Source organism: Pangasianodon hypophthalmus, chromosome 25 (genome assembly GCF_027358585.1).
Source record: "Pangasianodon hypophthalmus isolate fPanHyp1 chromosome 25, fPanHyp1.pri, whole genome shotgun sequence".
NCBI classification, from domain to species: Eukaryota; Metazoa; Chordata; class Actinopteri; order Siluriformes; family Pangasiidae; genus Pangasianodon; species Pangasianodon hypophthalmus.
This window is the reverse complement of record NC_069734.1, coordinates 16,611,423-16,624,563: the sequence shown is the minus strand read 5'-3', so window position 1 is coordinate 16,624,563 and position 13,141 is coordinate 16,611,423. Positions and strand designations below refer to the sequence as shown.

The window sequence follows — 13,141 nt, the reverse complement described above, 5'->3', positions numbered from 1 at the left end:
AAAAAAAACAGATATACTGTTATATACTGTTCATTATTAGACAAAAAAAATCATTAGCACCTTCATTAAAGATGACAGTTGCAGCATTTCAGTATTTGTAATTTATTATTATATATATAATTTCACTTTATATATACACTCACCATCCACTTTATTAGGAATACCTGTACACTTGCACATTGATGCAGTTCTCCAATCAGTCAATCGGTCAATCATGTGGCAGCAGCGCAATGCATAAAATCATGCAGGTCAAGAGCTTTATATACACATACATATATATATATACACACACACACACATACACACCGAGCACTGTATTAGGAACTCTATACTAATACTGGGTCTCCCTTTGCTGTCAAAACAGCCTCAATTCTTCATGGCATGGATTCATTCCACAAGATTTTGGAAACACTTCTTTGAGATTGTGGTTCATGTTGATCACACGCAATTCCTGCAGATTTTTCATGCTCCAAATCTCCCGTTCTGCCACATCCAAAAGGCGTTCTACTGGATTCAGATCCGGTGACTGGGAAGGCCACTGAAGAACACTGAACTCATTGTCGTGTTCATGAAACCATCTGAGGCAACTTTTGCTTTGTGACATGGTGCGTTATCATGCTGGAAGTAGCCATTAGAAGATGGTTAAATTGTGCCCATGAAAGGACATATAGTCAGCAACAAAACTCAAATAGGCTGTGGCATTCAAGCGATGGTTGATTGGTATTAACAGGCCCAAAGTGCGACAAGAAAACATTCCCCACACCATTACACCACCTCCACCAGCCGGGACTGTTGACACAAGGCAGTTTGGGTTCATGGATTCATGCTGTTGGTGCCAAATTCTGACCCTACCATCTGTGCGCCTCAGCAGAAATCAGGATTCATCAGACCAGGCTACATTTTCCCAGTCTTCACCTGTCCAGTTTTGGTGAGCCTGTTCCCACTGCCGCCTCAGGTTTCTGTTCTTGGCTGACAGAATTGGAACCCGACGTGGTCTTCTGCTGTTGTAGCGCATCCGTCTCAATGTTTGATGTGTTGTACATTCTGAGATGCTTTTCTGCACACCACAATTGTACAGAGTGTTTATCCGAGTTACTGTAGCCTTTCCGTCAGCTTGAACCAGTCCGGCCATTCTCCGTTGACCTTTCTCATCAACAAGGCCTTTCCATCCGCAGAACTGCTGCTCACTGGATGTTTTTTTCTTTACTGCACCTTTCTGTGTAAAGTCTAGAGACTGTTGTGTGTGTAAATCAGCAGTTTCTGAAATACTCACACCAGCCCATGTGGTACCAACAACCACGCTTAAGGTCACAGAGACCACATTCCCCATTCATTAACTGAAGCTCTTGACCAGTACATGTATCCACGCACACACACACACACACACACATTGTCCACTATATTAGGAACACGGGTGCATGAGTGTTTGGATCAGTTTCTGTCACAAGTTATTATATAAATAGTTACATCTATGGTGTCATATTTTTAAAAAAGGTTGTTAGCTAGTTGGCAAGCTAGCGAATCAGTTTAACAGGTAGTTAGAACGCTCATATGATTCTCTGAAGTTTAAAGGAAACAGACTGGGTGATGAAGGCGATACACACTTCAGAGTTGTGAGGGGAATCAGTTAACACTGGTTAGGAGCACAGAAGAACACACCAGAGTGGCTGTGAAGAAAACTTTACTGTAAATGTGAACGCATGATCATTTCAGACACGATTAAAACACACGGCAGTCTATCGAGACAAAGTCCCAAACACTTTCTCAAACCCGTTTTTATCGAGCACGCGCCCCAGCCTGGTGGAGAAATAGAGTGTGTCTGAGCAGCTGTAGCGCTTCAGCTTTAATATAACTTCACCTGGAGAGTCTCCCGTGTCTCCCAGAGTCATTACGTCCGACACGGGCAGATACACGTCCCTGCGGAGGCCCCAGAACGACAGATGGGCCACCTTTAACGTGGTGTGTGTGTGGTCCAGGTACATCATGCCCACCACTCGCCGGACGTAGTAGCTGATGGTGTAGAGCATGATGCCGGCGAACGCAGCAATGCCCGTGGTGTAGCTTAGAAGACTGAATGACGCCTGTCCCTGAAGGTAGAAATAATAGACTGTGGGCAGAAGGACGCCGGTGATGCCGGTTTGAGCCAGTTTGAGCCTGGAGAGCGCACGCAGTCCTCGGATGGCGGGGAACGCGTAAATCAAGGTGTACTTTCGTGACGCCAGGTCCGAGCACGGAATGAGAGCTTGATGCTGTGGTGAATGAAGCGACGGCCGCTTCGCTGGACAACCCGCCCACAAAGGCGGTCCGTTTATCCGTGTCCGCGTGTGGGGATGGAAGAAGAACGGCTGGACGCGCCGAGATGGACGGCGGCATCGGATTCCGGGTGCCACTAAGGATAAGGTCACGCCGATCAAACGTGGCAATCTCAGCTGGAAGAGAGAGTGACAAAAATAGTAGCATGTGAGGATTCAAAATCAAAACAATGATCCAGTTTAGCGCGTTGACATTGAATGTAACTATAAATGGATAAAAAGTACAACACGTTGCTCTTTATTATTATTACTATTATTATTATTATTAAATATTGTAACTGCTGTTGTGTAAAAGGAATAAAACACTTTAGCACGTGCTGTTATTTAAAAAAAAAAAAAGATCAATGATCAGTCTCTTGGTTATAACATTAACTTGTGGTTGATTGTTTTCCTGTAACTGCACCACACACAGATTTCTGTTCCTTACACAGTGATCATTACACGAGCCATCAGCTGCTGTGTTAAACACACGACAGCACTGAACACATCTGCAGGTGTTTATTCAGCGCTTAAGCTTCTTAGCAAAAGGTTTCACATTCAGCAGTCTTATAGTTTATATCAAATAAAAACACTCGCTAGTCACTCACCATTTCAGCTCTGCAAGGTGAAGCACCACGTGACACGCCAGGCTTCAAAATAAAAGATCCTAGATAAACATCAAAATAAAAGACACTGTATGTGTGTGTGTACCAAAAAAAAAAAAACCTCCAAAAGATTCTATCTTTGTAATTCAAGTATATCCAAGTATAGCTAATAAAATTAATGGCAATAATAAAATAAAAATAATTAAATTAATTAACAGTAATGTTAGTTAATTAACAAACTATTAATAAACAATCATTCTAAAAAAATTTATAATTATAAAACACACAAAGATTAAGGAAATGATTTATTATTATTGCTCATAAATTTTATTTTATTAAATAAAATACACAGGGTGCACGTGCCCTATAGTGAACACTTACAGGGAGCGAGGAAGCGTTAGAGATGAGCAGCTGCGTGTTTCGCGCATGCGCAGATTGTGCTGCTTGGATTTTGACAGTACAGCTAGAGGAGGTGAAAATGGCTAATTCTGCACTTTCTGTTCCACACACAACAGCAAGCTAGCCTGAAGTGAGCCTCGGGGTTTGAATGAGAGCACACCTGAGAGCTGAAGGGATTTATTTGACCTCGGAGTGTGGAGAGTTTTGTGTGTGTTTTTTGTTTGTTTTTTTGGAAGGAAGTGTGTAATGTGCTGAAGATGCTGCAGTTAGGAGACGGTGTGACCTGCTTCTCGGCTCTGTTTGTGTTCGTGCTGCTCGGCACCAGGAGCGCAGTGTGCTCCATCAGCCTCACCGCGATTCTCTACCTCTTCCTGGTGGTCTTCCGGTTCCCACAAGTCCCCGCGAGCCGCGCCAGGCAGGTGCTGCGGCCCGGGAGGCTCGCGCCCGGCGGCGTGTCGGTGGTGGCTCACCGGGCCGGTGCTCACGACGCCCCTGAGAACACCATCGCAGCAATAAGAGCGGTGAGTTTAACAACACTTCATTATCTCCACCTGTGGAGAATAAACAGCTGTTCAATGTGTTGTTAATGCACAGGAACTCCTGTTTCTCTTCCTCCTCCTCTTCCTCTACACCCGGATGTATGAATATGCAAATTAGGAACGCCCCTATATGCTTATACCACGCCCATTCCATCCCCCCCAAAAAAAAGTCTGTGGACACGTCACCATCACGCCCATCCAAGTCTATCTACCAGGATTACAAACCATGCCCCTTACAAGTCACGCCCACTGTTACAAGTCACGCCCACTATTATATTGTTATTATAACCTTCCCTGCGTCTCAATTCGTTATCCGTCCTAAATAATATCCGAGATCAGAATTAGTGCGTCCCAAATCGTAGTATGTTGAAATGAGGATCCCAAAGGTCCCCGGATGGTCGACTGTTTCCGGCAGATTTCCGTGGACACTTTTACAGCTAATATTACCCACAATTCCTTGAGCGAGTGAGTGAGGAGGAGTGTTGTGACCGCTTGCTTTGGCGAATCGAAGGACGCATTTTTGAGAGGTGGAAATGAAATGTGGAGAAATAAATCAATGGTAAATTAAATAAGGAAGAACGAATGAAGAAAAGCTGAAATGCAGCGAGGAGATTGTTTACGGTGACTGTGTGCGTAACTACGTTCTCACCCGTCACATGACGTGTTGGTACGTCCCCGTACTCTTGTGCGACACACTCAAAAGTATGTACTTTTTATTCTCAAAAAGAGTACGTACTTTAGTGTATAGTATAAGTATGCAGATTGAGATGCAGGGATAGGGTTAGGCTTAGGGTCAGGGTTAGGGGGGAGTGGGCGTGGTAATGTTGTGTAGTGGGCGTTCCTTGTAATGGGCGTGGTTAGTAGTCTTGCAGGACGCAGACAGACCCTTCTCTGCCCATATGTCACTCTTTCCCAAATGCAAGAGGAAATTACAAGCACAAGAGCAAATTAGTTGTACCGGCGGTGAAAGGGGAGAACTCGCGTGCTCGTTTTAAACCCAGAACAATCTGTATGCACAAACAAAATCATTCCCCACACTCAGGAGCTGCGTCTTTTCCCAACTATTGCTTCTGCTCACCTGAATACTTTTTCTTTTTTGCCAGCAGTGGGCGGGCCCAACTGGCTTGACTGTCACCTCAGATATCATTGGCTAACTCATGCACACACACACCTTTACACCTAGGGCCATATTAGCATAGTCGGGTTGCCTACCTGCATATTTTTGATGAAACTGGAGAACCCGGAGGAAACCCACGTGGGCATGGAGAGAACATGCAAAGTGCCTCACAGACAGTAACTCCAGCTCAGGATCAAACTGGAGACCCTGGAGCTGTGAAGAGGCAACACCACCCTCTGTACCACCTCTGTTTATGATTTTAATGCCCAGGATTGTCTTTTAAACTTTGTTCTAAAAAAAAAAAAAAATCGTATACTTTTCCTGATGTTTCCGCCTAGGCCAGTGCGAACGGAGCGACAGGAGTAGAGCTGGATTTGGAGTTCACCGCCGATGGCGTTCCCATCCTGATGCACGATGAAACCGTGGACCGGACCACCAACGGATCGGGACCACTGAGCAAGCTGCGCTTCTCGGAGGTTGGCAAATTGGACGCCGCCGCCAAACATAGACTCAGGTAGGAGACAGACGGAAGAGTTATTAGATACTCATATTAGACAGACAAAGGTTCTTATCAACAGGAGTTTGCTTTTTAAGGACTTCATATCAGAAGAGAATGTAATTCCCTGTTGAATTGCATTTCACTGTCATCACTGCGCTGCAGTCGTGCCACACTGAAAAGCAATCACTGTCCAATCACAGCTCTACGCTGTACTGGGGGGCGTGGTTATAATCAGAGAAGGGCTTGAATGGGTCGTTTTCCAGGAGCTGGAGCTGTCCAAATAAATATAAAACGCATTTCTTCATTCCTACTGCATTGAAACTTTCATCGTCAAGCTTTTCAAATTTACTGCTAAAACATGATAAAGGTGTTAATAATACTAACAGAAAATACTGTATTTGTGCACTCACTCTGCTCAGAATGTTTACTAACCTTCGACATAATCAGCTGTGTGTGTTTTTTCATCGTTCCCGCAGTGACCGTTTCCGTGGAGAGAAGGTTCCGACTCTGCAGGAGGCGGTAGAGGAATGCATCAAACACCAGCTGATCATCTACTTCGATGTCAAAGGTCACCCAGATGAGGTAGGGTCATCGGCGAGACGCTGAACGCGGCGAGTGTGTGTTTCTGTCACCTGCTGTTACTACATCAGGATCTTCTCCACACGTCATCTTCCAAACAGTCGAGAGAAATTCTCCAGCATTACCAGTTTTCCCCTTAATTTTATCGAAGGAGCCGTGTGTCATTTTAAGCGGCCTCTGCAGCCTGTGAGGCGAATCACAGCTACAGTGCAAAACACTAACAAGCCTCGCTTCTTCCCTCCAACCAAACGTGGAAACAGATATAAGCCACGTGAGATGCTTTTTTTAAGGAAAAGGGACAGAGCTGAGCCTAAAATGAGGAAACGAGCAAGATCCATTGATGGCAATATTGTGAATCTCAGGAACAGGTCTAGAAACAGTTTTAGTCATTGCATAGATTAGATGAAAGGTCCGAAGATGGACCACTGAAGGGTTGAGAGATGGTGTCACTTCAGGAGCAGAAATTAGCCAGAAGTCTTTAGGTGATTACGTGATTATCTTTCCAAAATGCTGAGTAGTGATAGGAAGTAGACTGTCAGAATATGGCTTGATGATAAAACAGTAATGATAACCACCTATATTTAGCATTTTTCCTTAAATCAACATTTTTACGTGTAAAAATGGAGTATTTTTGATAAAATGACTGTGTTCGGTTGAGCATTAACAGGAGAACTTTAAACATTTAGGCTTTTATCTCCTCTGTTCTCTTTAAAGCACTTCAGGAGAGGAACTCTAGCCAGGCATTTACACATCATTGGTTGATTTTCTTTATCAATCCAATACCAAGTAATACCAAGAGTAGCATCCTGACAGAAAACATGCAATTTGCAATTTCTACAGTGCAAATTTGTAAACTTGGATATCAAGAAGTATATAAAATATAAATACGATATCAATACATATATAAACTATAAATATGACAGAACTCCTACATTCTGTTTGCTAAAAGAATAAGCATATAGTGTTCATATTCTTATGTCAGGGTTGATTTTTAAAAGGGAAATTAAAAGAACGCTAGTGCGTACACACAGTTTGCTAGCGCATACACTCAGTTTGTTTAGATTTAGATGATTTTTCAGTACTTTTTTTGATGACTGTTTCAGGCAGTTAAATATTTACAATTATTGATAGAGAATCATATGGAAAGGCATATTATGAGAGGATTTTTGCCCTACATACAAATGCCTTGTTCAGTGCTATCAGATAACGCTCTTACAGACTCCTCCCCTTTCGCTGCAACTTATTTAGCTGATTTGAACTTCGGAGTTGTGTAAGAAAGTCAGTGAGATGTATTAAAAGCAGTACTGGAACACAGGGTTTCACTGTTTTCTGCTCTTCGCAGGCCGCAGCAGCTCTGAAGCAGCTCTATGAGAAACACCCGGTGCTCTACAACTCCAGCGTGGTGTGCTCCTTCGAACCCAAAGTCATCTACAGGGTAAACCTTCTACCACACAGCTCCATTAAGCGACTTGTAGGAATATATATATATATATATATATATATATATATATATATATATATATATATATATATCAGCCTGTATACAGTGTAACTTAGAAACATCTGGATAAGCCACGCCCTCTCAGTAACTCACCACACTGGAATGATGTGAGCATCTTATGTGCCACCCAGATGAGGCAAGCCGATCCAGACGTCGTGACGGCGCTGACGCATCGGCCGTGGAGCCTGAGTCACTTTGGCGACGGGTCGCCGCGGTTCTCGTCGGCATGGAAACAGCACTGGATGCAGGTGATGGACGTGTTGCTGGACTGGGCGCATCATCACCTGCTGTGGAAACTGTGCGGCGTGTCGGCTTTCCTACTGCAGAAAAACTACATCTCCATGTGAGTCCAGTCGATATTACATAAAAGTGAGGTAATATCTAGCTTTTTATTTTATTTAGCACAGAAATATTTTCTTGTCGCCATTTTACAGTAACCCAAGTAACATCCACCATTTTAAAGTCTTCCTTTTCACTTCCTTTGCTCCCTTCGTAGGGTTTATTATATTGGAGCTATAGACCCTACCTAGTGCACTCCATTTGCAGTGAAACTCTATTTGATATTCAGTATTTTTACTTTGCCTTGTAATATGTACATTCAGAAATTCTCTCTAATGTCACTGATATTAAAGTATTGGCACCATTGGCTTTTTTCTCTTTTGGGGGGGGTTGCTCTCACTCACTCTGCCTTGTGCTCATTAGAAAACCTTGTGGGGGAAGATCTACTTCCACTGTACAGAACTTTGGCAAAGAAAATCACTTTGCAATTAGACTGATCGTGCCCGCCATCACTAGTCACCCCCAACCCCCAGAGAGCTCCTCCTACTTTCACGAGTAGCGTTACGTGATGCCGACAAAGGGACTCGACGAGAATCCAGATAGTCCTGAGCTTGGATTAGTTACTGAGCTGTGCTGTGCTCAGCTGTCCTGTGTAATGCACTTCTAACATGAAATGCACTTCTAACATCTTTTAACATCTTCCATACTGCTATTAAATTCATTTACAAGTTACAGTACACGTAGTCGGAGGTTTGTACTTGAGGCTCATTTACAATACAAACACATACAAATTCACAAGTTATGGAGCGTAATCAGATAATAATAATAATAATAATAATAATAATAATAATAATAAAAACACACAAACCTGTACCATAGGGCCTGGCCACAGCAGTAGTTTGGGCTGTTTTATTCTTTTAGTTCCTATTACAGAATTTAATATTAATAGCATTTGTACTTGAACATGACCTATATTAATAATAATAATAATATTATTATTACCAGTAAGATATATACATTTTATGTAAAAATGGCAGTTGCTGTGGTTATTGTTTTCCATTCGGATTAATAACAAGTGTCCATCAGTTGGTTCCTTCACTACTTCACCCTGCATTTACACCAGGAGTGATGCAGCAGAACAGCATTTTTTTTTTTTTTTAAAGAGCTGGAAATTTACAGTGACAGAAGCGAAGCAGCTTGTGCCACTCAACACAAAAAGTTGAACTTTGCGCATAAGAAACAAAGTGAAGTGGTGGCTACCAATAGGAATGAGGGATAGCGGTACACTTCGGCTGCAAAATGGTTGCCGTGTGTGTTCCTCCATCAAGGTACTCTTGGTAGGGTTTAAGAGAGTGTGTTTCAGTGTGTATTAATCATTGTGTGTGTGTTGTGACAAGGCTGGTGTATGACACCTGGTCATTTTTTTTTTATATGACTCCTGTGTGAAGTCTTTAACAGGTTTTCAGTCTGAATGTGTAATGTTGTGTGTGTGTGTGTGTGTGTGTGTCAGGGACACGGTGCAGTACTGGGCCGAGCGTGGCGTGGAGGTCGTGGCCTGGACCGTGAACACAGCCGTGGAGAAGAACTTCTACCAGCAGCAACTGAACATCAATTACATCACAGACAGTCTGACAGAGGACTGTGAGCCGCACTACTGACACACACGCGCACACACACACACACAGAGTCAACTTCATTTCCAAAGCAAATGCACACAGCATTTGGCCTTAAATTATTAGTAATTATTAATACCATGTTCATCAGTTTATAATGGGTAGTAATTTAATAAAGTGTGTGGTGAGGCGTGTTGCGATGTACAAGTCGGTATCTGGAATACCATATTTTTCAGAATATGTGACACGTTTATTTTCCTCTAGTAGGTCCTGGGGATTATATAGTGAAGCAGCATATGTCATAAGTTACAGATATTCACGTATTTGTTCATGTTTTCATGGTAGACGTGCTAAACCAGCAGTTATCGGAAGGTGCTAACATAACATTGCAAACCTCGGGACAGAATCTAGACTAGAGTACACCACGAGGTGGCGCTAACATCCGCTAACCTTGGTGTACTCCAGTACAGAAATACGGTAGTTACACAGTTATGGTATGTATACTGACATCGGAAAACATTACTTCTGGGTACGCTGTTTGTCTTGACGTTAGGATAAAGAGATAAAACTGAGGAAGCGATGTTCATCGAGAAACTGCTGAAAGCTGAGAGCGATCCTAATATCAGGTCTTCTCGCAGTTTCAGAGCAAACGGTGCAAAAGCTCTTACACCACAGCGCTCGCTCGATCCTGATCGATCGCAAGGTGTTGATTATTTTTCTGACAGTAGTGCAGCTACAAATGACAGGTTCCTATTAATGCACTCGTCCTAATAGGTCATCGTTTCTACAGTAACAGCTGCTTAACACGGCACACAATCTAAACCTGAATGTATAATAATTGGTACGGTGCCGTTTATTTAATGGTCAGTAAGTTTTCCGTCACAGGAAAGTCTTCAGGACAGACGGCTTGACGTAATTTTCCGGGTTTCTCAGTCACGTGACATGCTGCTTTGTTCTTTTCGCAGACATTCCACAATATGCGCATAAAAACTATGAAGTGTCATATATATATATATATATATATATATATATATATACATACATACACACACACATACACATACACATAGTAGTCACTGACAAATCGCTGTGGTATAAGAGGAACAAAACACTTCAGGTGTGCTGTTATAAGCAAATGAGCAACTTGATTATTTTCCTATAACAGCATGCTCCCAAATGTGTTTTAGGTTTATTCAGCAAAATAGATTGCTGTGTTCCACGAGGCCAGAGATCATGTTGAACACATTTGGTGGTTTTCTCTGTGAGGAAAACAAGATAGCACTCTCTCTCTCTCTCTCTCTCTCTCTCTCTCTCTCTCTCTCTCTCACACACACACACACACACACACACTTAAAACCTCAGTCAAACCTTTAATATTAATTTTTTTTTAACAGTGCCATAGATTGTTTCAGGCACTGAATGCATCATAGTAATCTATTATCTTTTCTGAATGATGGTGTGTGAGACGCCCTGTGATTTACATGCACAATAACTGGAATTGTGTTAATATTGTATACTTCCTAAGACAAAAACGTTAGCTGTGTTTCATTGTACTTGATATATCAACTACTCAGGTGAGCATGTCAATATAAATATAATTTTTTTTTTTTTTCATTCATTTCAGTGCTTTGGCATTTAAAATCTGACCCGTTATTAAGAATGAAACTGTTCTCAGAGCATGAGGCTTTCACTAACAGAAAGGGAACTTTGAGATTTCTTAGTGTAGTTAATAATTGGCTAGACTTTTATCATGGTTTATGATATTATTGCATTATTATATTGTATTTGTAAAATTCCAGTAGAATCCCATGCTACGCAAATCACCCTGAAGAAGGCAGCGAGATCAAACTCTTCTCCGGCATTGCTATTTATTTCGCAGCAGATTAATCAGACAGGCTGTAGATAATCATGAAAATAAGCTGCTTTAAGGGAATCTGGTAAATGACGGTTATCATGATTGTGAATGAAAGAGTATGTACTCACCCCCAGAGTCCAGTAGCCGGATCCAGTCTTACAGGCCACGGGTGTGTTTGGTCCTGATTAGGAGGGTTGGGCAATTTTATGTCAAATAAATCAATCACTATCTCACTATCTCACTATCAGACTGCACTTTCAGCAGCAACACAATATTCTCACAGTATAAGAGTGTGTCAGCAGATTTAGACTTTAAGAAGACTCTGAAATGCAAAGTCTTACACCGTTTCAGATATATATATAGCTATCTTGCATGCTAATTCGAGAAGACTTTCTGTATTTTAAAAAAAAATCATATTTGCATTTGAAAAAGCTTTGTGAAAATATCTCGAACATGAGAACAAAATCGCTCTGAATTTGAAATCCCCGTTAGTAAGGTGTCAGACATCTACAACACAGACTCTAAACTCATTTGGTCGGCCCGATAAAGGTTCTTTAGAATCCGTGAAGTAAATTGTGCACTGTAATTTATTCGAAACGTTTAGCTAGTCTGTGTTATTCCACTAGGGAGCAAACTAGAGCGATAACCTGACAGCTACCGACAAAACGCGCTGACCGTAACTAATTCGTCATTAGCAAGATAAAAACTTGACGTTGTACCGGAGTCCATTTCCAAAAGAACCAGTTTAGCGGTTTCACAGTAACAGGGGTGAACTTCTTTTATTTGTAAATGATTGTGCAAACTACATTTGAAAATATAAAATGTGTTTTTTTAGGTCTGTGTTCAATCTGATTGTGTGTTCAGAATGTACATTATATGGCTAAAAGGTTGTGGACACTGTGTTTGTTGAACATCTCATTCCAGATTTATTCCACCTTTTGCTGATGTAATATCCTCCACTCTTCAGGGAAGGCTTTCCACTAGATTTTGGAGTGTGGATAGGGGGATTTGTGATCGATCAGCTACAAGAGCATTAGTGAGATCAGACACTGATGTTGGTGAGGAGGTCTGGGGTTCAGTCAGTGTTCCAGTTCATCCCAAAGGTGTTCAGTGGGGTTGAGGTCAGGGTTTAGTGCAGGACACTCGAGTTCTTCCACTCCAACCTTCACACACCATGTGTTCATGGAGCTCGCTTTGTGCACAGGGGCATTGTCATGCTGGAACAGGTTTGGGCCTCTTAGTTCCAGTGAAGGGAAATTGTAATGCTGTATCTGTATAAATTGTAAAACAGCGTACAGCGTACATCCTATACAATTGTGTGCTTCCAACTTTGTGGCACATACGAGCGTGATTTTCAGGGGTCCACAAACTTTTGGCTGTATAGTGTAAATGCTGAATTCAGAGAATAAATGAACACATTTAAGAGGAGTTGTTGATGTATTATTGAGCTAAAAAACTTTTTTTTTTTTCTGGTCCAGCCCACTTAACACTGGACTAATGTTGCCCTGTTAAATAAATAAGGAAATGAACACAGTAAGAGAACAAGTTCAGTAGGAATACTTAACTGCATCTACAGATTAATTCCATATGTAAAGAATCATGTGACTTGAATGTTTTTGGAGTACTGTACATGATAAATAAACTGGTTGAAGAGCTTGATCGTGGGTTTGAGTCTGCTTGTGTAATCAGCATCAGAGAGACACGTGACGTGGTGACGTAAGAGTTGCATCATATTCGCTTTCCAGCACGTTTTCAATCTCCCCCCCCCCCCCCCAACTCTCATTTAATTCAGTAGGGAGTTATAAAAGACAGTGTTAATGATCATTTTTATCTCGGTGTGGTTGTAAAAGTCGGATTGTACGAC

The 13,141-nt window shown here is 41.9% G+C and overlaps 2 protein-coding genes across 4 annotated transcripts; one reads left to right on the top strand and one right to left on the bottom strand.

The window, feature by feature from the left end:
* Positions 1-32: 32 nt before the first annotated feature.
* On the bottom strand, positions 33-3,781 carry tmem186 (transmembrane protein 186). Of its 3 annotated transcripts, none has more exons than XM_026948015.3 (3): positions 3,661-3,781; positions 2,900-2,958; positions 33-2,429 (listed from the first exon to the last, which is right to left on the bottom strand). In XM_026948015.3, the coding sequence occupies exons 2-3, from the start codon at positions 2,900-2,902 to the stop codon at positions 1,737-1,739; spliced, it is 696 nt and encodes a 231-aa protein (XP_026803816.3). In that variant the 5' UTR covers positions 2,903-2,958; positions 3,661-3,781; the 3' UTR covers positions 33-1,736. The 3 variants fall into 3 exon arrangements, with proteins under 3 accessions (XP_026803816.3, XP_053085340.1, XP_053085339.1); XM_053229365.1 differs by lacking the exon at positions 3,661-3,781 and adding an exon at positions 3,278-3,414 and having other exon boundaries at positions 37-2,429; positions 2,900-2,941; XM_053229364.1 differs by lacking the exon at positions 3,661-3,781 and adding an exon at positions 3,278-3,416 and having other exon boundaries at positions 62-2,429.
* On the top strand, positions 3,553-13,036 carry gde1 (glycerophosphodiester phosphodiesterase 1). The gene is made up of 6 exons (XM_026948005.3): positions 3,553-3,816; positions 5,290-5,465; positions 5,927-6,032; positions 7,372-7,464; positions 7,662-7,873; positions 9,320-13,036. The coding sequence occupies exons 1-6, from the start codon at positions 3,553-3,555 to the stop codon at positions 9,465-9,467; spliced, it is 999 nt and encodes a 332-aa protein (XP_026803806.3). The 3' UTR covers positions 9,468-13,036.
* The last annotated feature ends 105 nt before the right edge of the window (positions 13,037-13,141 follow it).

Excerpts from the sequence above, each read along its gene's own strand:
- gde1 (XM_026948005.3), top strand. The coding sequence starts at position 3,553 with ATGCTGCAGTTAGGAGACGGTGTGACCTGCTTCTCGGCTCTGTTTGTG. Across the intron at positions 3,817-5,289 it reads CCATCGCAGCAATAAGAGCG|GCCAGTGCGAACGGAGCGAC; the intron begins GTGAGTTTAACA and ends GTTTCCGCCTAG. Across the intron at positions 6,033-7,371 it reads TCAAAGGTCACCCAGATGAG|GCCGCAGCAGCTCTGAAGCA; the intron begins GTAGGGTCATCG and ends TGCTCTTCGCAG.